The 26012-nt window shown below is 59.4% G+C and overlaps 2 protein-coding genes and 1 long non-coding RNA gene across 6 annotated transcripts in view; 1 reads left to right on the forward strand and 2 right to left on the reverse strand.

Annotated features, from left to right (window-relative positions):
- The window catches only part of CARS1 (cysteinyl-tRNA synthetase 1), a 44848-nt gene extending 38971 nt beyond the window's left edge, over nucleotides 1-5877 (reverse strand). The window contains exon 1 of one of the 2 annotated variants that reach the window (XM_027045884.2): nucleotides 5729-5877. In XM_027045884.2, coding sequence (XP_026901685.1) covers nucleotides 5729-5753 — 25 coding nt within the window. In that variant the 5' untranslated portion in view covers nucleotides 5754-5877. The remainder of the gene's footprint in view (nucleotides 1-5728) is intronic. The other variant, XM_027045885.2, reaches the window with a different exon arrangement.
- On the forward strand, nucleotides 5865-7745 carry LOC128311724 (uncharacterized). The gene is made up of 2 exons (XR_008290219.1): nucleotides 5865-6031; nucleotides 6521-7745. It is a non-coding gene; the product is annotated as an uncharacterized LOC128311724 (long non-coding RNA).
- On the reverse strand, nucleotides 6992-26008 carry LOC106982854 (tumor necrosis factor receptor superfamily member 10B-like). Of its 3 annotated transcripts, XM_053202766.1 has the most exons (13): nucleotides 25868-26005; nucleotides 23261-23575; nucleotides 22415-22524; nucleotides 20387-20474; nucleotides 19055-19183; nucleotides 16789-17000; nucleotides 15603-15682; nucleotides 13438-13536; nucleotides 12900-12941; nucleotides 12771-12796; nucleotides 10947-11336; nucleotides 9280-9322; nucleotides 6992-8403 (listed from the first exon to the last, which is right to left on the reverse strand). In XM_053202766.1, exons 5-13 carry the CDS (start codon nucleotides 19094-19096, stop codon nucleotides 8099-8101), a joined length of 1239 nt encoding a protein of 412 aa, XP_053058741.1. In that variant the 5' UTR covers nucleotides 19097-19183; nucleotides 20387-20474; nucleotides 22415-22524; nucleotides 23261-23575; nucleotides 25868-26005; the 3' UTR covers nucleotides 6992-8098. The 3 variants fall into 3 exon arrangements, with proteins under 3 accessions (XP_053058741.1, XP_053058742.1, XP_053058740.1); XM_053202767.1 differs by lacking the exon at nucleotides 23261-23575 and having other exon boundaries at nucleotides 25868-25996; XM_053202765.1 differs by lacking the exons at nucleotides 22415-22524; nucleotides 23261-23575 and having other exon boundaries at nucleotides 16883-17000; nucleotides 25868-26008.
- Between the last annotated feature and the right edge of the window lie 4 nt (nucleotides 26009-26012).

Below are 26012 nucleotides of genomic sequence, written 5' to 3' on the forward strand. Positions count from 1 at the left end.
TCCCGGGACGCAGCACCCCCCCCCCAGCACATTCCCATGGGCAGAGCCTAAGGCTGCTTTTAACCCCGAAGGGCTCGCTCCCAGAGGTGCACACCTACAGGGGGCGCGGCTTCCGCTCACTCCGGACCCACAAGGAGCACGAGCACTTCCGCGTCAGCTCCCGGAGTTGCCAAAGCAAAGAGACACAGAGGGTGCCCCCCGCCATTGAGGACGCCCCTGCTCTCCCTCCTCCACCTGGGCAGCTAGCTCTGAGGACCCGGCCCGTGGGCTCTCGGGGAGCGGCCCCACTGCCACAGCCACCCTCCCCCCAAAGATCACCCAGGTTCCCGCCAAACACCGAGGCAGGGAACCCTGATCAGCGGGTTTCTCCACGTTTCCTCCAATAAGCACATACTGTTCTTAACATGAGAAAAACGGGTCAAGTGTCCTATCTGCTGGGCTGGCCGTAAAGCGCCCGGGCCAGGGAGTCCGGGAACTCTCCAACTCGTGCGGCAGGGCGGGGGCCGGGCCAGGCTCGACAGGCGCGGAACGGCACCCGCCTCGTAAAGCTGCTGAGTGTTAGTGAAATCACGCTTGTAAATGTTCGAAACGCAGCCTGGCACGGCACACAGCCAGCCCCCAGTCGGTCTGCGGCCACTGCCGTCACCATCGCCCCTGAGTGGCTATTACGATGGCTCCCGAAGGAGCTTCCCCAGACGCTACACGCACGCTTCAAGTCTACCCTCCGGAGCGGCGTGGCCGTCACGGGGCAAGGACCTTGGGGGACCGGGGCAGCACAGTGGGATGCGGGGCTTCCGGGCCGCAGGGGCGCACAGGCACCGCGGTAACTGTGGCGGCTGCATCCGAGTTTGTCTTGAGGAAACAAGCAAAACACAGGTCAGCTTTGAAGCGGCCACGGACGAGGGCCAGAGCGGCTATCAGTCTGGCGGTCTGGCTATCGGCCTCGATGCTGAGATCAGACGAGAAGGCTCCCGGGCTGGAGGCGCACCTGCGGTGACGGACCTCACGGCGGTGACCGTGTGGAGGGGACGTCCGCCACCAGGTCAGGTTGTGGTTCCGCCCAGAAACACGCCGCGGGAGGGACCCCTACTGTTCGTGACAACGTCACTATGTGGCCACGCGGTTTAGACTGATCTCTCATCCGCCTTTTCCAATTTAGAAGGCCGAAGTCTTCCTAAGACATTTCCCGAGACCACACAAACAAGAAAACCAGGTAATCCCTCGGCACAGGTAGTAAAGCAAACACCACAGGGAATGAGCTGCACTCCCGACACGGCCTCGCCCCTTCTCCGCCTCTCCCCAGCTCCTGCTATGGGATTTAAACCTGCCTCACCTTCCTCCTCCTCCGCTCAGATGTGGCCCAGCTCCTCCCCATGAGCTGTGGGAAGGGTACCTGCCCGCAGAATCAGAACCTGGGGGGTGGGCTGGGCTGGCAGCCCACTGCCCCAGGGCCTGCAGACCTCAGTGTGCATAGAAGACCCCCCCGCCCCCCCCACCCCCCACAGCTGCGGAAGTGCGGACCCCTCTGCCTTCCTCATAAGCTCCCAGACCAGGTCTGTTTCCGTTTCCAAGATGAGCCTGGGCTCAGGCGTCAGCACCCCTCCTCCACACCCCCCCCCCCAAACTGCCCTACAAATCATGCCCTCTCTGCAAACCTCTGCTGGCTCCCGGGTTGCCTGCCTGCAGCGCCCTTCCTCCTGGGTCCCCTCCACTCCGTCTCCCCCCGGGATGCTCAGCTGCCCAAGCAGCCCTCAGAAAGGGGCCTGGACAAGGCTTCCCAAACACATCCCTTCTCCACGTGATTCCAATGTCGGGGAGCAGAGAGGCGTGTGCACCGTGCTCCCCACCACCCAGTCCCAGAGCCCAGGGCCCGGCCACCATCCCCTACCGGGCTAAAGCCTGGGTGCTCTGCTCTCAGCCCCACACCACCCACACCCAGCGCCAGCCCTGTCCCCCAGCCCTGCCTACCTCTCAGGCCAGTACGGCCACGGCCCCCACTGTCCTCCTGCCCCACCTTCACGTGGGGGAGGGGCAGATGATCTTTCCCAAACCTCAAGGTAAGACCTGAATTCCAAAGGCATGCCCAAGGCCCTGCGGCCTATCTCCCGGCCCTCCTCCGCCCACTGGCCTCAGGAACTTTCGGGAAAGCTGTGCCCTCTGCCAGGACACTCACTCCTCGTTCTTCCTCTGGGCTCAGCCTCCATCGTCCTCAGGACCAGAGTGTCAGGGGCTCACCGGCCTCCCGTCCTCCACCTCCAGGCTCTCCTGGCCTACCAGCCCACAGCCTGCTGCCACTGCTTCCGTGTGGAGCCGCCCCTGGGGTCCCCACATGCCGTCTCGCCCGGCGGATGGCTGGCAGAGAAGGGTGCGCCGAGGTCTGCAGCCTGGAGAGTCACGGAGCCCGTGCTCTGAACAACCTGGCAGTGCTTGGGCCACCAGGCAGCACACGCTCTGGGAAGCGACCCGGGGGGGGGGAGGGGGGAGGGGGGGTTCCACGTCCCGCAGAGGCTGTGACGTCCTTGGTTCCAGCCCACCCTGGCGCTGACCCGCCTCGGCAGAAGGGGCTCGCCCTTCACTGCTGTCACCCAGCCCTCTGCCAGATGGCTCGCCCTTGCTCGCGTTCAGGGCTCCGGGGCCCCGCGGTGCCGAGCAAGGCAGGCGCTCCACGTGCGTTCGCGGGGTAAATGGCAGGTGACAGATCCATTTAAGCAAACCTTTTTCAACCTCTCAGTGACGCTTTTCCACCGAAACAGAAATTATAACGCTCTCACGTGGCATTGCACAGACCTTCTGGTGATTACAAGCACAGTCTGCTGCCCAGGTAAGCGGGTGCCGGGACACCGGAGATGGCTTAGTTTCTGCCCCAAGGGCACCTCTCTTACAACTTTAAAAAAGTAAATACAGGGAAATGTGAGTTCACAACTGAGCTAATACTTGCAATCTATGAATACACACGTTCCGTTCTTCTTTGGGAAACCCAGCAGCACGTTGCCTTGATCTTATCTGTCCCGACACGCTCTGGAATTAGGACCCTCGCTGTTATTCTGAGTGGAATCGGACAGATTATCATCAAAGGCAGCACGGGATCGTGGTTAAGATCCCCACTGTGGTCTGAGGTAGACCACAGAAGCCTGGCCCTGCCTCTGGCTGTATGACCCCGGACAAATCACTTCACTCCTCGGAGCTTCAGGACGCTCGTCGGTCCAGGAAGAAATGCAGCATCTACCCCAGAGTCGCTCTGAGGACCAAAGGCCGGGACGGGCGCATGCAGACCAGGGCCCGGAAGACGCGCAGGCCGAGAACAACGCCACCTACGTGATTATCGCGAGGACCCTTTGCACTGCACTGCATAAAAAACGGAACAGCAAGTTGGACCTCACGCAGAGCCACCAGAGGCCGCGAGTCTGCAGGGCGAGGCCTCTGAGAGGAGCCGAGTGCCCCCAGGGGTCCTCAGAAGAGTCACCGGAACCTGGGAGGGGCGGGCGCCTTCAAAACACAAGGGAGAGGCCGCAAACCCAATGTCATCATAGGGGACCAAACAGATGTTCTGAACCACCTTAGGGAAGACCATCTGAAATGGGAAGAATATTCTAAATGAGGGTCTCTTTCAAGTCTGGGAAGATGGTCACTTTTGATGACTCTAACTTTCAGAACAAAAACCTTTCGGGAACTGGAAACCAAGCACATCCACAACCCTGGCACCTAATATAAAGCCCTTTCCAGTTTCATTTTACTTCCAGTCTCCTCAGAGGGGGGTCTTAGGGTGTTGTCTTTGAGGGAAGCCTGGGGAACAGGTGGGGGGGGGGGGGCGGCAGTAAAGGAAGTACAGGTGGGCTGTGCCCTGGGGCCAACCCCTGGCTGGGACATGTGGTCCCAAGGCACAAAACTACAAAAATCTATCAGCGGTCCAGACATCCTACCAAGGCCAACTCCTATCAAGGCTCCAAAAACCTCAAATTCTAAAGCAATTAAAGGAAAAAACCAATATGTCATCTATGTTCACAAATGAACCAAAACCACACTTTCATTAAAAAAAAAAAAAAAAAAAGAAGGGCGCCTGGGTGGCGCAGTCGGTTAAGCGTCCGACTTCAGCTCAGGTCGCGATCTCATGGTCTGTCAGTTCGAGGCCCACGTCGGGCTCTGGGCTGATGGCTCGGAGCCTGGAGCCTGCTTCTGATTCTGTGTCTCCCTCTCTCTCTGCCCCTCCCCCGTTCATGCTCTGTCTCTCTCTGTCCCCAAAAAAATAAATAAACATTGAAAAAAAAAAAAAAGAGTAAAGGGGGCGCCTGAGGGGCTCAGTTGGTTAAGCACCTGACTCTTGATTTCAGCTCAGGTCATGATCCCCATGGCTTGTAAGATGGAGTCCTGCGTGGTTTATGAGATCCAGCCCCGTGTGCTTGGGGACTCTCTCTCCCTCTCTCTGCCCCTCCCCCACCTCTCAAAAATAAGCTTAAAAAAAAGAAAAAAGACAAAACGACAGAAGGCAAGACAGCAGCTCTAGTCTCAACCCAGACACACAGCACCTATCCCGTGCCAGGCGCTGTTCTAAATCTGTCCCTAGTAATGACTCCTTTAAGGGTCCGCATCCTCTGAGGCCGTACGCGTCACCCCTCTGTGCTGCGAGAAAGGGGCACAGCTGGGACCCCAGCCCAGCCGGACCGGCTCTGCGGTCAGGGCTGGGAAGCACGATGCTGTTTTACGGGAGTCTGGGTGGACACCTGTCCGAGGGCTGTCTGGCGGCAAGGCAGGTGGGGGCAGTGCTGGAATCCAGGCACACCTGTTGGGTGACATCCAGCGGGCCTGGTATGTGGGCACTGGTGTGGGACAGCAGCCCCGGCACATGGGTGCCTCTCACATCGCTGGGTTTCCCCACTTAGAGCCCCAGAGGCCTCAGGAGCAAAGAGGAGGACAGGGGGCCAGGAAAGCCTTGACCAGCCTACACTGGGGGCAGGCCGGCAGACTGGCATGTAATCGTCACCAGCCAAGAGCATAAGAACTCTACGCTCAGAGTGCTTCCCGAGGGAAGTCTGCTCCAGACTTAGGAATCCTGGTGACAGTCTCTGGTCTTGCCAGCGGCTACAGCCTTGCGAGCCGGACGGTGGGAGAAGATCCAGTGCTCTGCGGAGGTCTGCCTGTGGACTCACTTGTCCACCCGCTGGTGGCATCGGTGACCCGGATGGGCAGAGCCAAGGCTGCTCCCTGAACCTCCGCGGCGGCAATAAAGTGCGGCAATAACGCTCCGACCACGCAGATCCCAATGACCACTGTTTGCGGAGCCGCAGATGAAAGGCTTCGTGAAACCCCAAGCCTTTCATGTGTGCGGCCGCGTACCCCCGGCGTCTTCCGCCCACCCCCGGGTTGCTGGCCGGCTGGGCGCAAATCGCAACAACCCTCGGGCTCTGCCTGTCCCCGGAGCACAGCTGGGGCAGGAGGGGGCGAGGTCGTCCCGGGCACAACCCGAGGAGACTGAGGCTGAGGAGGGGGTGGCCGCGGCGCCGTCAGGAGCCAAGTCGGGTCCCAGCGAAGTGCGGACAGCGCAGGCCCAGGCCGGGGGTCGTCCCGCCTGCCCTCCCCGGGGACCAGCCTCCCTCGGGCCCGCGGTCGCCCCCAGCCTGCCCACCCCGGAAACCCGCCGCCCTCAGGCCCGGGATCGCCCCCCGCACGCCCCGGACACCCGCCGCCCCCTCAGGCCCGGGGTCGCCCCGCTTGCCTCCCCGCGCGCACTCACCCTGCTCCCCAGAGGAACCTGACATCGTAGGAATTACAAACCAGCAGCCGCGGCGCCGGCTTCCCAGAATCTGATGCAACCACCGCCCCGGAAGTCCCGCCCAGCTTCCGCCCAGCCTTCCGGGACACGCCCGGTCGCTAGGCAACCGCCGCGGACCCGGGACGCCGTCGGCTCAGGGCATGCTGGGAGTTGTAGTTGTTACAGCGCCGCGGACGTCATCCTTGGGCATCCCCGGAGCTACCCGTTCCGTGTCCGGGCCCATGACGAGGCCCGGGGCCAGCCTGGGCGCGGGGCTTGGTGGAGGTGTGTGTGGGGTTGGGGTTGGGGTGTCAGGGAGGAATGTTGCAGTCCCGCCTCGGGAGACAGGCATCAAAGACAGATCTCACGCATGCCTGTTTAAGTTGGCATTGTACCAGCGGTGTGGGGACAGGCCCTTGCCCACCCCCCCACCCCTATCCCGCCTCCCCGAGACAGGAATGTGCTGGCCTGGATGGAGGACTAGTTCGAAGGAAGCTTAGAAGACGGGATTCCGGATGGGTGGGAAGTGCCTTCCAGGTAGAGGGTACTGTCCTGCAAAAGAACCCAGCAGAAAGCACAGCCCCTGATAACTTGAGCCTTAGCACAGGTGCTGGAGCAGCCCTGGCAAGAGGCGGGGCTCCAGGCACAGGCCATAGCTTGGACCTTTTTGAAGCATCTTGTAAGCAAGGTCAAGAAGGGCACTGACCCCTGAAGGGTTTAGACAGGACAAGGCATGACTGTATTTGTGCTTGAGGACTGTCCTTCAATTGCCAGGTGCTAGAGGAATGAACCCCGGAGAGCCAGAGGAAAGCAACACCCGAGGCCTTTCAATAGTCTGTAGGAGAGTGAATGGTGGCCTGGATTGGTAGGGTGAGTAGACAAGCCTGGGAGAACCACAGGAAGCAGCAGACACTGGGGTGTGGCAGGGAGGGTCAACGAGAGAGTTGGTGGCATCCCACCTCTGAGAGGACACCTCAGCTCCTGAACTGGGTGGCCGTAGCAGCATTTAATGAGGAACTGGAAGTCGAAGGGCTTGGTGCTGGAAGTGTGTAGGCTAATCTGGCGAGGCTTGGGGCGAGTGAGGAGGGCAGGGTGGAGATCCCATTCTGAGGGCACTGACATTCCCAGAGCCCCTCCCTCTGGCAAATCACGTCCTTGGGGTCCGTTCCTTCCCCTGTGCATGCCTTCCCCTGCTAAAGATATCACACCCAAGATTGTGTACCCACCAGAAATAAAAGGAAATACTACTTAAGACAGAAATTTTATTAGGTAAAAATAAAGAACAAAATCTTGATATCAGTACCTTCACAAAAATTTTTTTTCAGGTTTATTTTTGAGAGAGAGAGAGAGCATGAATGGGTGAGGGGCAGAGAAAGAGGGAGACAGAATCTGAAGCAGAATTCAGGCTCTGAGTCGTCTTTTTTTTTTTTTTTACGAAATAGAGTTTTTTATGAACTAGAATTAAAAAGTTTTTTACGAAATAGAGTTAAAAAAAAATATGTAACCTCCTTTCAACCTGCCCAATCTAAGCACGGATTAGCTTAGAAACATGGAGTCATTCGCTCTCTCTGAAAATAAACAAACGTTAAAAAAAAAAAATTCTTTAACATTTATATTTGAGAGACACAGCGTGAGCAGGGGAGGGGCAGAGAGAGGGGGAGTGACAGAAATCAAAAGCGGGCTCCAGGCTCCGAGCTGTCAGCACAGAGCCCGACGTGGGGCTTGAACCCACGAACCGCGAGATTGTGACCTGGGCCGGCCGAAGTTGGATGCTCAACTGACTGAGCCGCCCAGGCACCCCTTAAAAATTTTTTTAAAAAGCAGGCCGGGGTCTAGGCCTCCAGCTGAAGCCCTAAGATGGTCTCATGCAGCTGCCGGGTACAGGTTCCTGGTCACTGAGCTATTCACACTCACAGAGCACTCAGTCACAATGGCACCCCGTTCGAGGTCCTGGGGACATCGCAGTGACTTGGACCCGGTGCAGGCCATGGCAGAAAAAGTCAAACCCTCCTGGCTTCAGCACCCAGAAGAGGGCTGAGGAATGTGAATCAACCCGACACAGTAAGTGGATCGTTCTGCCAAGAGTCCACAACTTGCTGGAATCCCCAGTCCCCGCAGGACGTCCCCACCGGCAGTCTCTGAAGCTCCCGGTCCCTTGCAGGGAAACACTCTCCACTGGCACGTAAAACTGACCTCCCTGATGGAAATGTTCTGTAGAAATCAATTCAGAGAACGCACACAACTTCACCTGGGACTCAAACAATTCCTAATAGGATAGACCTGGGCAAGAAGATCACATCCAGTCCATTTGAAGTCCTGCTTGAAGGCATAATCCAATGCCAAAACTTCACTTTAGTCGGAGATCCCTACATGCCTGCCTAAAATACCTTCGGCAACTAAGTTGTTTATAATGTTTTGCAAATACATTTGAAGCCCCAGTTTATGGAGGGCAGCCAGGAGTTTAAAAACAGAAGCGTCCTTTCCCAGCTTCTTTCTCCACGTAAAGAGCATCTTATGACGCTGTTCCATCAAATTGCCTGGATTCTCGCATTCGCAAGAGTCAATGTCCGTCTCATCCAGACCAATTAACCTCATGAACATCTTCCAGTCGTTTCCTGTACTGCTCTTCACAAACTCATAATAGATGCTAGTGGTAGCTGCAAGAAACAAAACCAAAAAGGAAGACGGTTACATTTCTGGGATGACCACATGGCACCTGCTGTCGCTGGGCCCCCGGAGTAAGGTCACGGGTGGCCCCACCGTCCCATTGCCCCAGGGCCGGGCCCCCTGGCCAGCACACCACACCTAGGACATGGGAGGTCTTGTATGACCTCAGGGGTCTCCCGGAAGTGATCAGGCCCAGGGGCTGGGAGACGGAGGCTGGGCCACCTCTGCCACAGCTCTTGCCCCGCAGGCGCCCTGCCTGCAGCTTGTTCCTCGAGCCCTCGAGCCCTCGAGCCCTCAAGCCCGAGCCCGGGAGGAGCCGAGGGTGGGGGCAAGCAGGAAGCTGTCGGAGGACGCAGTCTGCTGTAGTTCACCTGCCTTCTCTCCCTTGACCCCCAGAGAAAGGCTAGAAGACGGTCGGGACAGGAAGGCCTTCTGGTGTCAGCTGGGGACCATGGTTAGGATCTGAGGCCTGGGGCGACTTTTGTAGCCCGAGTTTCAGACTGTCATGTTTTTAAACCCGTGTGATGGGGCGATCTTGCAGAACTGTTAGCGGAGGGGATACAGAAGCACCCGACGGGCAGCATGTCTCCCAGCCGGGGCGGGGGGGCTACCCACCTAGGAGCGTAGAAAGCATTCCTGCTGCCCGTTCGTGTTTCTTAAACACACGAATGGGTCATAAAATCAAAGCATGATGAACCTCGCAAAACTCATGTTTGGCAAATGCTGTTTCCCCTAATGCCATCAGTGGCTGTAAAAAAGCACGGGTCGAGCTGACAGAAGGTCCCACAGCTTCATGCAGGCAGAGGTTCCCGGAAACAAGGCGAAGCCCGGTCACTCACCGTAAGTGAGGAATTCAGATTACGTACCTTCTTTGGAGTTATCCTTGACAAAATATTCCTTTTTGTATCGCTGCGAAGAAAAAGAAATAAAATTGACCCAGGGCAAGAAACCCATGTCTGAAACGGAAGCACGACGTGGTGGGAGGGAGCAGCAGGGTGGGGACAGGTGTGGCTCTGCGAACGTGAGGTGGCCTTGAGGGAGCTCCCGACGGGGGCAGAGAGCTCACAGCCCACTCGTGTCTCCCGGCCCGTGGTCCCGGGACACGCCATGCCCCGGGCCGAGGGACAGCACAGTGTTGCCGCTATGGCACGGAGACCCCTGCTCAGGCGGGCAGGTGACAGCTGAACTATGTCACCGGGGGGGGGGGGGGGGGGGGGAACCTGTCCCGACCCAGATAATACTAACAGGGAGGACAGTCGTAAATGCAGTTTCCTAGTCGCGGACGATGCCAGTGTGTGCGAGCACCGCACAGGTGTCCGCCCGAGAGGGACCCCCCGGACCTCCTGCTGAGACGGACGAGGGTCCTAACTTCTGTACCTGACTCCCCTCGGAACTCTTGGAGAATCTGGAGTCATAGACCGTGTCCCTGAAATGACGCCTAACGGCACTCGACCCAGGAACCCAGGCTCCAAAGCAGAGTTCCTGACCTCCCTGCACCCCCACCACAGCCGCCCAGGGTCCCGTGATCTCCTCCCTGGGACCTTGTCCCGCAGCTCCTTGAGGATTCAGAAACAGACCCTGGTCAGGCCCCAAGTGCTGGCTCTGGCCCCCCCTCTTCCTGAACAGTCCCCCTCCACTAGTGCCACTCAGCAGGAATCTGCCCAGCCTGTCAAACCCTATTCGGGTGTCACCAACTCCAGACGGGCCCCCACATCCCCGCAACAGAGGATGGGGGCTGCTGCTGTCCTCCGAGGGGGAGCACACCCGGACGAGGCCCGCCCCTCTCCCCCATGGTCCCGCGACCCGGACGGCACGGCTGGCACACGGGCGGTGCTCGGCCGAGGTCCACCGCGCGGAACCAGACACGCACGCGCTCGGGAGGCCCTGGTGTGCGACACCAACGGGCCGGGCCTCCTCCTTCCTGCCACACCCCAAGCACGGTACCCGGACAAGGACACTCTCGGAGCCTCGGCACCCACCTCCGTGTCACAGTCCCTTCGGATAGCAGGTGGGGTTGGGGATTGTTAGGGGCTGACCTGTGCCCCCCCTGCCCCCCCGAAAACACTGAGGCCGAAACCCGTAAACTGACCGTTGGACCAGGATCGTTGCCCGCAGTAAGCTTACGACAGGGTTATTGGGGTGGGCCCTATTCCAAGGCGCCCCGTCCTCAGGAAAAGGGGCAAGTTGGACGCGGACTCGTACACGGGGAGACGCGGCCCTGAGAGTGCAGGCGGAGGTCGGGGCGATGCCAGTACAAGCCAAGGAGCCCCGAAGGCGGCCAGACACCAGCAGCAGCTGGGGGGAGGCCTGGACCAGACCATCCCTCGCAGCCTCAGCAGGAAGCAGCTCCGCGACGGCCTGTTCTTGGACTGCGACGGCAGGATGTGCTGTTTAAGCCGCCCCAGGGCACTCCTACAAGACGGCTGCGAAAGCTCGCACGTTAGCACTTAACGCAGAGCCCCGCACACGCGAATGCCCGCGACGCGCGCGCGGGCTGCGTCGTCATCGGGACCCACGCAGACGCTTCACTCACCTCCTCCAGACTCTTGAGCGAAGGGGACGCCTGGGTCCCGTCCTGGGGCTCCGGAGCAGCAGGAGCAGAGGCTTCTAACGTCTGCTCCTGGACCACCGGGCTTCCTCCGACCACCGAGGCCTGCAGCTCAGGGCTTTCCTCGGGCTCCCCTGAGGGCCCCGGGTGGGGCCTGGCCTTGGGCATCAAGGCCAGGCTCTCCTCCTCCGCAGGCTGGGTTTCTGTGCCAGGGGCCGGCCTGTCCCGCTCAGGCGCCTCGGGTCGCACCGTCTCAAGCTGCGAGTTGCTTCTCAGTGGCTGAAGGACAAAGTCGTTTCTCTTGGTCACAGGAGCCTGCTGCACAGGTGCTTCCCAAGCCACTACCCGGGGCGGGGGTGGGGGGATGTCAACTGCCTGACGATTACGCGGGAGATGTGCAGTTTTAGAAAACACCGCAGGGGGTGAGCTCCCTGTTCTGCCACCAGCTGCTTGGGAGGGGTCCCGAGACCCCCAACCCAAGCCTGTGGTGGGTGGAAAGCGGCCCCCGCCCCAAAATATAGGCGTATGTCATTTTATTGCACTTTGCAGGTACGATTTTTTTTTTGAGAGAGCGTGTGTAGGTAGGTGGAGGAGGGAGGGAGAGGGAGGGAGAGGGAGGGAGAGGGAGGAGAGAGGGAGAGGGGGGAGGGGGAGGGGGGAGAGGGAGAGAGAGAGAGAGAGAGAGAGAATGAATGAATGAATGAATGAATCTCAGGCAGGCTCCACGCTGTCAGCACAGAGCCGATGTGGGGCTCCATCTCATGAACCGCGAGATCATGACCTGAGCCGAATTCCAGAGTGGGATGCTTAACTGACTGGGCCCCCCAGGCTCCCTGCCAAGTGTGATTCTCTACAGATGAAGGTTCGTGGCGACCCTGCCTTGAGCACATCTGTGGGCGCCATTTTCCCGACCCCGTTGGCTGACTTCGTGTCTCTGTGCCACATTCTGGTAATTCTCGCCGTATTTCAACCTGTGTCGTCATTACTGTATCTGGTGACCTGCGATCCGTGAGGACAGCTCACCCGGAGCTCAGAGGGTGGTTGGCACTCACGATAAAATGTTTAAGTGAGGTGTGCACGGTTTGCGTAGATGAGGCCATCACGCACTGAAGAGACTGCAGTATGGGACAGGCAGAACTTTCCTACGTGCTGAAGCCTGGCTTTCCCGTGCCACTTGCTACACGGCAGCGGTCTGGAACCGAACCCACAGCGTCTCTGAGATGCACCTGTGTGCCTACGCTCTAACCCCTGGTGCCCTCGAATGGGACCTGACTGCAGGGGGGGTAGACACTGGATTAGTGTGAGCCGTAACCCGGGGCGGAGTGTCCCCAAGAGGAGACCGGCTCTGAGATGCACAGACGGGTGGGGAGCAAGCAGAGAAAGACGGATGCCTCTAAGCGCCCAGCAACCAGGGTTCCCGGCCGCCACCCTCCCCCCAAACATGCAGGGAGGGGCCCCCCCACCCCCCGAGGGCGTTGGAAAGAGCCAGCCCCACGGCCGCAGACACGGAAGCATCGAGCTCCGTGATGCGTCGTGACCTGCTTCGGCAGCCCCGGGACCCACACGCAGAACCCCTCTGCCCCTCCGTGCCTCGTTTTCCACTCTGGTCCCGACCAGCACATTCCGGGGCTCTGTCCACTCAGGCGCATGCGGACGCCCCCACACAAGGTGCAGCAGACGCAGCCGAGGAAGGGGCTGCCGCCTGCCCGCCCCACCCCCCCACCCCCCCCTGCCCCAGGGCATCTTCTGGGACTCTGTGGCCACCAAGGCCAGCAGCTACCATCAGGCAAACCCCAGGGCAGTACTCACAAAGCCGCCTGGGCCATCCGACCTTCCTGAAGACCAAAAAGAAAAGAAATGACCACGGTTGGTATCAGCGGGGACAATGACTTCCGTGAGGAAAGGAAGTGCCTTGAACTGGCAAGAAAGCACACTTACCCTTCAACAATCTGACGATCGGCTGGTAGGAGACCCACACACCTGGGAAGGACACAGGAGGTGAGCGCCACCTGGGGGGCTTTGCCAGCACCCGGGAGCCCCCACCCACCCACCCCAGGAGCCCCCTGCTGACACAGCACCCGCCTCGCCCTGCTTCTTGGCCGACAGCACCCCAGACACGGCATCCCCAGCCGGTGGACCTGAGACCCTGGCCTTAAGACCCGTGTGCCAGGGAGCAGGCGGCAGGGGCCCTGTGCCACAGCCCGGAGCTCAGGAGCGCAAATGATAGATGAGCACAGCCGTGCTTCCAACGGACAAGTCCCCGGGGCGCCTGGAGCCCGCTTCGGATTCTGTGTCTCCCTCTCTCTCTGCCCCTCCCCCACTCGTGCTGTGTCTCTTGCAAAAACAAACACTAATAACAAAAAAAATTTTTTTTAAGTAAGTGAAAAAGTCCCCGTCAGGGACCTCTTAACCCCAAGTGTCCACTTCTGAGCTCCTGCTGAGCTGGCTTCTCCAGGACTGACTGACACTAACCTACCTTTCTTTTTATACCAATAAATACCGACGATGACGGCGACGGCAAGAATGACGCTAACGGTCACCCACGGCACGAGGAACTCAGACCCACGTTTGTTTTCTGGAAGGAGACAAAACAGAGGGTGGTGTAGGAGGGTCAGGCCCACCCTCCTCATTCAAGTCACGTGCTACAGAAAGTCCCCGAGCCCTCTCCCACGGATCACCATCTCGAATGTCCCCAGTGGGAGACAGGAGAGGCTCGCGCTTCCTGTGTCACGGACGAGGACCCCAGGCTCAGGGGACGTGGGGCCCCACGCAGGGGGCTGGAAGCAGCAGGAGGCGTACAGGGCCAGGAGAGTGGCTAGGGGTTCTGGTACCCAGGCCGGGGCTCCGGTGTGAGCGGTCACAGCCGGCAGCAGGAGGCAGGGGACGGCCAGTCCTGACTGGAGCAAGGCCCACCCATGGTGGCCGGAGGGACAGGGCAGGTCCACCCTGGGGAGACATCTGGTATGACCACTTGGGTGTCCCGGTGTCACCCTGGTGAGATCACAGCACCGACAGCACTCATGGACACAAAGACACGGCGGGGGCGGGGGGGCAGGGCACACCCATCTGAGCCCTGGACCCCCAGCCACCTGGACGTCATTGGCGTCAGCAGCCGGTGTTGGGAAGGATAGACAATGGGGCACAACTTCCGCATGGTGCTGCCGTTTGACTCCGAGATGTTCCTTATTCTCAGATGAGGCCCTTCCCAATTCTTCCCAGTGTTAAAATATCCTTTCAAAGTGCACGTTACGTGAATCAAAATGCTCTGTGTAAATCAACAAGCCGATTCCGCAGTGTGAACTGACACACCAAAGACCGTGCGGAGGAAGGACTGGGGGCCCTGGGCCTCTGCTGGCAAGGCCTGCAGGTGGGTGTGGCCCCAAACCGAACAGAAGCAACTGCCTTCACCACCCAGGGACCCCAAGGGCAGGTGGGAGGGACTGTCTTTTCCAAACACGGTCCTGGGTCATTCGTGGGTGCGTGTGGGAAAACACATCGAAGCCTGACCCCCTTACCCCACAGCATGCGGAACACTGATCCCAGGCTCATCACAGGACACAATCAGAACGGGAAAAGCGTACAGCTTCTGGCCGGTCCCGTGAGGATCTCGAGGTGAGCAGAGATCTCTCACACGGGGCACAAGAAAGGGACCTCGTTCAACGAAGAGCCTGTCCCTCGGGAGACCCCTCAGCATGAATAAAAAGGAATCCTACCCTAACTTTGTAATTACCAACATTTATAAACACAGTTGAGCCTTGAACATGGGTTTCAACCGCGAGGGTCCGCTTACGTGTGAATCGTTTCTATAAACAGTAGGGCGCCGTAAACGTATTTTCCCTTCATTTACTTAACGCCCTTTTCTCCCCTCCAGTTTACTTTATTAAAAACACAGCACACGGTATAGACAAAACACACAAAACAAGGGTCAATCGACCCTTCGCATCACTGCTAAGGCTCCCGGTCAACAGTACACTATTCGTAGTTAGGCTGTTGGGGGGGATCAAAAGTTCTATGCGGATCTGACCGCGTGGGGCAGCGGCGCCCCTCACCCCATGCTGTTCGGGGGTCAGCTACGATTATCAAAAGTAAGAAACAAACCTGCCTGCAACTCAGTATGAAGCAGGCATGTCTCGCACAGGCCCGTAACACAAGAGAGCGCAAGGCGGGGGGAGGCACAGCTTGTCACCAAGGATGCTGTTTCCTCAAGACGGAGCTCTATGAACGGTGGCCCGCGGGAACCCAGCCCACGACAAGTGCGCTTTTAATGGCACCCAGCCGAGCCCATCTGTTTACTTACCGTCTCTGGCTTTTGCTTCAGGGGCAGGGAGGGTTGAGGAGTGACAGGAGAGACCGCAGGGCCTGCAAAACCTACGCTTTTTACCTTTATGGGAAAGGTCTGCTGACCTGGATTCAAGAGATGACCTCGGGGGGCACCTGGGGGTCTCAGTCGATTAAGCGGCCGACTTCGGCTCGGGTCACGATCTCACGGTTCGTGGGTTCTGTGCTGACAGCTCGGAGCCTGGAGCCTGCTTCGCATTCTGTGTCTCCCTCTCTCTCTCTGCCCCTCCCCCGCTCACGCTCTGTGTCTCTATCTCAAATATTAAACATTAAAAAAGAGAGAGAGATGAGCTCAGTCCTTACCTGGACGCCCTCGATCAGTTTCTGTGGCACAAACCGTGTCGCTGGTAGCATTGCAAGGTGACAGGACAACGCCAGGACACCTGAAGGGCGAAGACACCCGGAGGGTTACTTCTCCCTGCCTGGGCGCGGCACGCAACGTCCTTCCCACCACCCCCAGCTCCCACGCCGGCCCGCCAGCCTTCAGGCAAACACTGCCTGGCATCTCCCGGGCTCTCTGGCCCAAACCGGCTCATGGAGAATAAAAGCGTCCTATGCTCTGTGCCACACCGGGCAAGAGCCTCCCTCTCTGCTCCCGGACAGAGCTGTGTGTGGCTAGGAGGTCTGGCCCTACGGCAGCTGGAGCCCCATGCCCATCGAGAGAGAAGTTAGGCCAAAGAGGAAGCACGTGGAGAAGGGGACAAGCAAGCAAGCCCCGAGAAGCCAGAGCCTAGATCACACCAGACCTGAAAGCAGTCCTTACTTTGGACTCGCCAGGCGCAGGACCCTGAGTCGTACCAGTTCGCAACGTGCCTCAGAAACCGGAGCGGTTTTAAGTGGCTTTGCCACCGTACAGGTCTCCCCACAAGGCCCTCCCCAAACCCGCACCCACCCAGAACCCCAGAAGTTGACCTTATTTGGACACAGGGTCCGTGCAGACAGAAGCACCTCACGGTGAGGCCGTGCCAGACTACGGTGGGCCTAAATCAAGGACTGGTGTCCTTGGAGGAGGGAACTCGGACGGGACAGAGAGAGGCCGTGTGCAGACATCGAGACACACACGCAAGAGGTGACCTCGCAGAGACAGAAGCAGACGGAAGGTAAGCAAAGGAGCATCACGGGGCGCCCACAGCGTCAGAGGCTGGAAGAGGCGAGGCAGGGTCCTCCCCTAGAGCCTGCGGAGGGAGCACGGCCCTGCTCACACCTGGATTTCAGGCGCCTGGTGCCCAGAGCTGGGAGAGAACACACTTCTGTTGGTTTTCTCGAAGCTGCCCAGCTGTGGCGCTTTGTTACCGCAGCCACAGGACCCCCACGGGGACAGCGGCCGTCCCGCACTGCCGCAGGGCGCGGTCCTACAGTTCTGCCTGGACTGCTCTTCCCCCAGAACTCTCTATGGCTCCCTACCCTCCTCGCCGGGCCTCTGCTTGAGAGCCTGGTCCCCTCCCACGCCCTCTACCCTACCCCCCCCCACCCCTCACGGAGTCCTCACTGCCTGTGTGTTTGGACTGTCTCCACCACCACTGGGAGCCTGGGGTCTGTACTACTGGGAGGACAGGAGGGGCCCATGCCTGTGCCCCCAGGACCTTTTACACCGCAGGCAGTTTTCCACGCAGTCCACAGAGTTGCAGTAGAAGCTCCCCTTTTTGCACTGACACTGCCGGTCGCTGGTGGGGGAGCACTTGGCCACCACCTCCTGATCTCCTGGTGGGAGAGGGTCGCGGGTCAGCAGGGGCGGACGGGAAAGTCCCTGCCCACACCGGGCCACACCCAGAACCTTGATCAAGGACCCAAACCGTCCTCACCCTCCCGTCTACGCAGGGGCGGAGAGGAGCGAACAACCGGCCCTCACCCCTGCAGCCTGGGCCAAGGGGCCGGGGCCAGCTCCTCAGAGAGCCCGTAGCGCCCTTCACCTCGTCCACCCCACAAAGGCACACCGCCACCACGTGTCCCACACGAGCAAGACCTCAGGGAGAGAACGGCATAGACAGAGGGCCCCCTCCGCTGGCCAGCGAGAACCACAGCGGCCACGCTGACGACCACCCTTCCAGAGCCTTCCGCCACGCTGGATGTCAAAGAACCGTACTCGAGATACAGATGAAGATAAAACACGACCACACTCGCAGCTCGACGCCACGTCCAGACCCACACCCGGGTCCGGTCCCTCCACGGCATCACTCCGCTCTCACGCTTCCAAAGCCCAGACGGGTTTGGCAAGACGCGACGCCGGCGGGATCCCGCCGCGCACGGGCCAGCTTCCGCGGCTTCCTCCCACGCGCACCCGCTTCTCGGTCGGCGGACGCTCGGGTTGCTTCTGGCTTTACACGACTGCGAACCCCTCCCCACGTCCCAGCACACACGGGCAAGAGCCCGTCTAGGTCTGGATCGGGACGCGGGGCGGGTGGGCAGCCCCAACTGTGTGCGGACCCTGCTTCTCCCGTGGGGACGGAGCACTCGCTCTTCTCGGTCCCCGCGAATGCCGGGCATCCACAGCGACGCTCCGTCCGGCTGCCAGAAGACAGCACGTCCGTCCGTCCGTCCCTCCACGCCGGCGCTCCTCACCACGGTTACCGGCGCTCCGTGCCCATCTCCTTCACCACGTCTGTCTGTCTGTCTGTCTGTCTGTGTGTGTGTCTCCACTTGAAGCGTTTTTCCAAACCATACGACTGATGTGCTCCAGGTGTGAATTACGCGTGGGCTGTGTCACGAACAGGTTCTGCCCCTTCGCGGCTTAACTGTCGTGCCTCGCGACAGAACGGGAGCTGGGTCGTTCGACTGCCGCCACACGTACCCACCTCGACGTTATGATGTAGGGTTTTCAGAAATCCCGTAAAATGTTCTGTCGCCGCCTGGAAGTCCTAAACACTCGTCACGTCTTCCTCTCAAACCAGTACTTTCACCTGTGGACTGTGACGCGGAAGGAACCACTCCTGGGGGCAGTGGAAGCTTCCCGTCCTGCACCAAAGGACAGCACGCGGTCCAGGCCAGCGTCGTTTGCGATTCCGCCCTTCCTCCCGTGGACGGGTCGGTCGCGGTGCCACAGGCCACTTTCCACATCCGTGGGGCCGTCTTCCCCTTTGTGCAAATCACGCTGTCTCCGTCGCCTCGAAATATGACCACGTGGGAGAGCCCGCTGCGTTCTGCCCTCTTCCGGAGGGTTTCGGCAATTGTCCGCTCATCGAGTTCCATGGAAACCCTTGTGAGGGTTTTGTTTTTTTTAAATAAAAACCATATATTTAAAACATACAGCACGCGTGAGGAGTTGCTACGTGCTTTTGGGAGTTTCACTGCGAACACACCAAATCTGAGAACCGTTTCACAGAAAACCGACGTGTCTTTAAAACGTGGAGTCCTCCCATAGTCTTGTATTTCTCTGTATGTTTACATTTTCCAAACTGTTGTTTGTTCACGTCAACGTTTTATACGTCCTTTGCTAGATTTATCTCAAAGGATCTTATTTTCTTTGTCTTTGCTGATGCAAATGGTTATCTTTTAAAAAAATTACATCTTTTAAAATAACCCGCTGCCGATACGTTGAAATTCAGACAAAGTTTTGTAGATAGTTCTCGTATACAGCACCTCTAAAATCCTGCTGCCCTGTGGATGGAGATTCCTTAACCACACACACACACACACACACACACACACACACACACACACCCCGTCCTGATAAAAATACATGTTCACCTGTAGTAACTCCCTCGGGGCGAGGCCCACGGGCCGAGTTGAAAGGCCAAGACCCCACCGTGCCCACTTACCCTTCCGGCACTGGATGCACCTCTGGCAAGTAGGCTCGCCATTAGGGAAGGCAAGGAAGGTGCCCGATTCACAGACGCGGCACTCGCCAGCAGTATGGTTCACCCTGCACGGCTTGAAGACGTACTGGCCTGTGTGAAAGGGAGGTCGTGGAGGTGAGGAGGGGGTTCACAGCAGACCCAACCCAGCCCCCAAGGCCTTCCCTCAAGGAGGACCAGCCCTCACCAACCACACCTCCTCGGAATGTTCTGAATGGACACTTGGCCACCTGCGTCCGAGAAGCCGGGGACCTGGTGCCCCTCGGCTTTCGCTGGTGACTCCCGGCCCACGTGAGCGGAGGGCTTCGACCACACACGCTGGAGGTGGCCCGAGAGCCTGACAACGCCCGTGTGCCTGCCCCTAGCGCCCCGGGGACCCCAGGCTGATTTACAGGGAGCACTGGCAGTCTAGAGACCGAGGGCTCTGACCAGTCCTGGAGGAGCCCCCCTGGTCTAGCACTTGCCTCGTGCAAAGGCCGTAGTGGAGGCAAATCACACCTCCCTGGGAGGAGGGGGCCTCAGCCCTCACTGTGCCACCAGGCTGAGTTCCCCAGGTTTCCAGCTGGGCCAGCCGTGTCCCACCTGTTCCCAGATGAGCCGCGCGTGTGTGTGGGGACATGTGCACGCAGCTGTGGACGCACAGGTGTGTGTGGGGTGTACAGGTGTGAATGGCCCAGGTGTGGATGTTTGGTCCCTGAAACAGGAGCCCTGCAACGGCCGAGGGTCCCAGAGCAAAGGAGGCACAAGTGGGGGGGGGGGGGGGGGCAAAGACACCGTGAACGACAATGCGTGCACATCTGTCTGTGTGTGCGGGGCGCAGGCATGGGTGGGGGCAGCGGGCTGACAGGGTTCCCCACAAAGGAGGCCCGGCTGCCGTGGCGGTGACTGGGCAAGAGGTGAGGTGGGCTGGGGCGAGGACACAGCAGGCACTCGGAGCCTGAGGCCCGCCGTCTGCTTTATGGGGCTAACTGAGAGCATCCTCACGAGGGTGACTAAGGCTCCACGGACGTGTCGTGCGTGAGGATGGTGCTGGCCCAGCCCTGTTAGGACTTCCCTTCCTCAGGTGTCCACAGTCACCCCGACAGGAGCGTCCAGCCTGGGGACGCACCCCCACCTCTGCCTCCAGCGGCCCCGGCCCCACCCACCAAAACAAGCCCACAACCCGGCTCACGAGTCCCCGGGGCATGGATGGGGCGGGTGGGCGGCTGCCCAGGAGAGGTCCGCCCACACCAGCCAGCGGGGATCCCCCCACCCCGGGCAGCCCCACAAGGCCCCGGAAGGTTCTCTGGGACTCACCAGCGGGGCAGAACCGGCAGCAGAGGTTGCTGTCCTCCGGCTGGTACTCGGTCACGTCACACGGGGCCACACCGAGCGCCACGTCCACCTTCAATCAGAAAGGGGAGACAGGTGTCATCAAGAGGGGCCATCTGTAGATGGGGCCCACGCATCCTCTGCCCAGACACACGCGTGCAGAGAAGCACACGGCCACCTCCTGGGGGCAGGCTTCGCTGGGGGCCCACGAGCTGGGACCTTCCCTCGGATCTGTGAATTCGGTTTGCACACTTGCCTCTCGGTGACGTTCCCCGTAACCCCCAAGCTGCCACTCACAGCACGTCCTCAGACACGCAGACTCCCGTGCCAGACCGTGCTGATGTCACCCCACTGTCCCTCGGTGAGTCAGTCTGCCGTCTCCCTGCCCCGTCTGCGTCCCACGGGCTGTGCTGCGTCCTTCCACAGGCAGAGCTCTTAAAAACCCCACCTCGCCAGGCTTTGCCCTTCTGACCCAACCCCATCACTGAGAGAGGACGTTAGCCTGTGTGCACGTGTCGGACCAGCACCGTATTCGCATTCGCTTTCTGCATCTCTGCCGTGTGTTTAAGATCCCACCTTTGCGCCCATTTTTTCGTCCCCTGTCTTCCCCGGCTGTTCCTTCCCCGATTCCCCGTCTCCACATCCCTTCTTTCCTTCCCCGCGCCGGGAAACGGATTAGATTCTACTTCTTGTATTTACAAGGAGTAACAAAACACTACTTAGCCAGGCGTCAGGAAGAAAGCTCATCGTGCACACACCACGGTGCCCACGATCTCGGCCAACAGCCCGTCAAGGCAGCCTTGCGACCGTGAACAGAAGCGCGTTGGAAAGCACGGTATCCACACAGTTGCACAGCCGCGCAGCTCCAGAAGAGAAAATGCTAACTTGACCTGCACGGTCACCGAAGTCAGCATGGCCGTGAGGGGACACGTTGATGTCACGACTGGAAGAGACACCCCAGTCACTTCTGTGCCGTTTCTGCCCAAAATGCCAAACTGGAATCCGTTCACGACAAGCCGCCCACACTGACCCAACCCGAGAAATGTTCTGCGGGACGAGGGGTCAACACTCCTCTGCGGCGTTAAGGTCAGAGAAGACACAAAGGACAGAAGAGTCTGCTCCGGGACATCCGCGGGACGGCAGACACAGGCAAGGGCACTGCCTCGGCCCTCGCCCCCACTGTGATCGGGGCGCACACGTCACCCCCCGGGGGGCCTGGGCGGCAAGTGCAGAAGCCAGTGCTATTTTATTTTCTTTCCGTTCTTTTCTGAGCCTTTCGTTTTTGTTTTTAATGGGCTAACACACGCACCACCCCTAAGAGTGACCGTTTGTTAAGTGTCCGGGACGCCTGTTCACATTGTTGTACAACCATGTGGACTACTCTTCTAACCCCAAAAGTCCCAAGTTATTTCAAAAGGAAACCTGAAAAATTAAAAACTTTTTTAAAAAGAAAGGAAAAAAAAAAAAAAAACTCACGACAAGAGCAAAGCAGCTTTCCTTTCTGCAACACCCTGGTCACGAACATAATGGAGGCTGTTTCCTCTCTGGCTGGGGCTCCCAGTTCTTCCGGCACCGGGTCCCTCCCCTTCCCCATGGCAAACAACACTAAAGGAAGTTGTGTCCCCCACCACCACCACCACCACCCCCCCATCAAGGCTCCCTGCCTCCGCTGCCATCTGCCCACCATCTGGCACTCAGGATGCCAGAGCACCAACTCCCTGCCCCGGAGCATACCGGACGGAGAGGGGGTGGTTTCAGCTGGACCGGTGGTGGCGCTCTGGGGGCCCCCCCGGTACATGCCATGACCTCGGGGGCCGGGACACGGCGGGGGGGGGCGGGGGGGGGAATGTAGGCTTCCTCTCCCCACCCCCCCCCCCCCCGGGGGAAAAATGTAGGCTTCCTCTCCCCACCCCCCCCCACCATTCAGCCATCAACGTAAACACTGCGTGATGCAATATTTTAAGACCTGAAATCAGCGAAGAGCTTGCCAGCTTTTGTGAATCAAGTTTTTACTGGAACCCGGGTTGGAACCCTAGGATGTGAAGCACGTGGGCAGGCTCAGGCCAAGTGCAGGGTCCCAGTCTTTGTTTTCATCTCAGGATGTTTTTGCATAGATTTTCACTCTTCAAAAAAATCACATCAAAACATTTTTCACCCCATTTCCTAAGGTGTGTCGGCGCCTTCATAAATTGGACACCAGACCCAAGTGCCTGACTCAACTCCTCCGGCACCTGCCTCGCAGATGACGACAGTTACAGTTCCCGATCCTCCCTCTCCATGGCCCACACCCCCAGGGTGCTCCCCCCAGCCAGGGGTCCCCCTCCCGGCTCCAGCAGCCCTCCCTCTCTGCCCTCCCTCAGGCTCCAAGTCCCCTCCGGCCCCTTCACTTCTGTGCCAGGAAATCCCTAAAGAATTTCCTGCTAGTCACGCAAAGCCACGTGGGAACCACGACCGACCGGCGTTTGCGAACCCCCAAGGCACCGAGTGGACGAACCCCGAAAAGCCCGCAGGCAGCTGAGGATTTAAGTTAACAAGAACGTAACACCCATCTGACGTGAGCGTCTTCTTCCCTCAGACCCCAGCCTCACAGAATGGAAGGTTCTGGGAGGGGCTGCGGAAGACTCCGGAACCACCCCGGCCCCAGCCTGCGGCCTGCTGTGAAAAGGCACCGGAAGGGGAAGGGGCTTGGGGACCCTGGGTCCAGTGGCTGTGATGCAGCCACGTGGAGGAGGAGAGAGGCCTTTCCGCTGCACCCCTGACGGCAGGCTGGCGAGTTCATTCCAGAAGGTGCACGTGCAAAAGCGGATAGCGTACAGGACAAGAAGGCGGTGGAGGAAAGTACCCTGAGAAAACACTAACCAACGCGTGGTGATGCAAGGCCAAGTTCACTGGAATAAAAGGCCCTCTCCTTTTGCACAGGGAAGGAAGCCATCGACAAAATGAGCGGCAATCTACTGAACGGGGGAGATCCTTGCACACGATGCGTCCGATAAGGGGGTGATCCGAAAGACAGAACAGCTACAACTCCGTAACAAAAAGACAAACGCAAATGGGGGGGAGACTCGAGTAGACATTCCTCCAACGGAGACACACACAGAGGGCCAGCACGCGCATGAAAAGATGCTCAACGTCACTCATCGTCCAGGAAAAACATCCTGGCACACGTCAGAATGGCTAGGATCAAAATGACAAGAAGTAACAAATGTCGGTGAGGATGCGGAGAAAAGGGAGGCCTTGCGCGCTGTTGGCGGGAACGCAGATTAGGGCAGCTACCCTGCATAACAGTACGGAGGGTCCTCAAAAACGAAAAGGACAACTACCGTATACAATCCAGAGATCGTTTTTGGGGATGCACCTGAACAGAATGTCGGAAAGACACGTGCACCCCCACGTTCACCGAAGCCTGATTCACAACAGCCGAGAGATGGAAACAACTAAGTGTCCATCAACAGGTGGATGAAGATGTGGTGTGTACACGTGGGGAGACAGACAGACAGACAGACAGACACACACACACACACACACACACACACACACACACAGTGGAATATTACTGATCCGTGAAAAAGAAGAAAATCCTGCCATTTTTAACAACGTGGATGGACCCAGAGTGTATTATGCTAAGGGAAGTAAGTCAGACAAATTCCTTCAGATTTCGCTCAGATGTGGAAATCTAAGAAATAAACGAACGCCATGCAAACAGACTCATCCATACAGGGAACTGGTGGCCGCCAGAGGGGAGGGGGATGGGCAAAATTGGTGAAAGGAATCAGGAGACACAAACGTCCAGTTGTAAGTCACAGGGATGAAAAGCCCAGCCTAGGACGGAAGGTGCAGCATGGGGACCAGACACGGTCATGACCGTTCGCGCAACACGTATAAATGCGTTAAGTGCTGACCCGCTGCGTTACACCTGAAACTAACATAATGCCATAGCTCAACTACTATTGTGGAAAGAAAAATTCACAATTAAAAAAAGAAAGAAAAAAGAAAAGGCTCTCTGGATAAAGCTTTTCAGCCGTTAAACGTGGTCTGAAGGCATCGCCATACAGACTTTATTCCTGGCACAAACGGTCCCAAGTGAAGAAGCTGCTGCAACCAGCAGGCAGGGCCTACGACAGAGAGACAACGCAGGCCAGGGGCCCCCGCGGTCCTCATTCTGAATGCTCCGAACAAAGCCTGGGCACTGCTTACTACACCTGGCAAGTGCGGAAGCAGAGGCTGCCCCAGGGAGGAGGGCCTTCAGAGGTCTTAGGCATGAATGCCCACAGGGCAGAAAACACCAGACTGACCTCGGGAATTTCACCAACGCCTCAAGCTGGCACAGTGGCCATTATTTAATAAGAGTACTGAAAAGCCATCCTTTCTGGGGCAGAAACACAGCGACGCTGTAGCCAAACTGGCTTCAGGGAAGGCACTAGGTGCGGAGAGCCTGAGGCCTGCCTCCCTGGGTCCTGAACAGCTCGACGGGAGCGGAGCCGCGGCGCCAAACTTTGAGAACGCTGGGGGGGCGACGACCCCTAGCGGCCACACGTCGGAACTGCGCACCCCGATGGGCCGCTAACCTCGGCAGAAAAATCAGAGTCTCCGCCGCCTGCGGTTTGCAAACCTAACCGTTTCTTGAAACGGGCTGTGCACCAAACCATTCCTGTGCGAATGCTAGGCCGCAGAAAATACGGCCAAGGCGATGCGCCGAATTAAAGGCCGGAATCACTGAAGAAAATTCGAGAATCCCCCCCCCTTGCCCCCCGCCGCCGTTTCCACATCCGTGCGCGCTCCTCCAGCTGCTCGCCGATCGCCCGGCACATCCGACGGCGGCCCCAAACTCGCAGTGTCCCTCTCCAACGCCTGGCTGCCACCGGGGTGCGGCACCGCGGGCCAGGGCGCACGCTCGGCCACACAGCTAAGCACGCCCGCCGCGGCCCGTACCAGAACCCAGCCGCCGGGAATTCCCGGATTCCGCCACCTTCCGAAGGAAGACACACCGGTCTTCCCGCACCTCTCCGCGCGCCGCGCCGCCTCCCCCCCACCCCAGCCCCCGCCCCGGCCTGCACTCGCCTCCCCCCCGCCCCCCCGTCCCCCCCGTCTGCGCACCTCCCCCCAGCCCCCCCGGTCTGCGCGCCTCCCCTCCACCCCACCCCCCCCCTCGGCCTGCACTCGCCTCCTCCCGCCCCACCCCCCCGGCCTGCGCGCGACTCCTCGCCTGCCCCCCCCACCCCCCTCCATCTGAGCGCTCGCCTCCGCGTCCGCTCCCGAGGATGCCCATGCCCGGGCATGCCCGCGCCTCCGCACTCTTCCCCGACCCTTCCCCGTGCCTCCCCATCCGCGCCGGGGCACGCCCGCGCCTCCAGACCCCTCCCGACCTTTCTCCGCGCCGGGGGCAAGTCAACCGCCCCCCGACGCCTCCCTCGGCTTCTCCCCGATCCCTCCGCCACCGGCTTCTCCCCGCCGCCGGGCCCTACTCACCCAGGCCGCGAGCAGCAGCAGGAGGGCGCACAGCCACGGGACGCTCCGTCCCACCGCCATCCCGTCCGCTCCACGCTCAGGAACTGAACGGAGCCCCGCGGTCCGAAGCCGACTAGAGGCGGTCGGACGACGGAAGGGGCGGGCG

This window comes from Acinonyx jubatus, chromosome D1 (genome assembly GCF_027475565.1).
Source record: "Acinonyx jubatus isolate Ajub_Pintada_27869175 chromosome D1, VMU_Ajub_asm_v1.0, whole genome shotgun sequence".
Taxonomy (NCBI): Eukaryota; Metazoa; Chordata; class Mammalia; order Carnivora; family Felidae; genus Acinonyx; species Acinonyx jubatus.

Coding starts and splice junctions, on each gene's coding strand:
- LOC106982854 (XM_053202765.1), bottom strand. CDS start 25,927: ATGGCGGTGGGACGGAGCGTCCCGTGGCTGTGCGCCCTCCTGCTGCTG. Junction 9,323..10,946: donor CGCTCAAGAGTCTGGAGGAG/GTGAGTGAAGCG, acceptor TTTTCTTCGCAG/CGATACAAAAAGGAATATTT. Junction 8,404..9,279: donor CAAGGATAACTCCAAAGAAG/GTACGTAATCTG, acceptor TGTTTCTTGCAG/CTACCACTAGCATCTATTAT.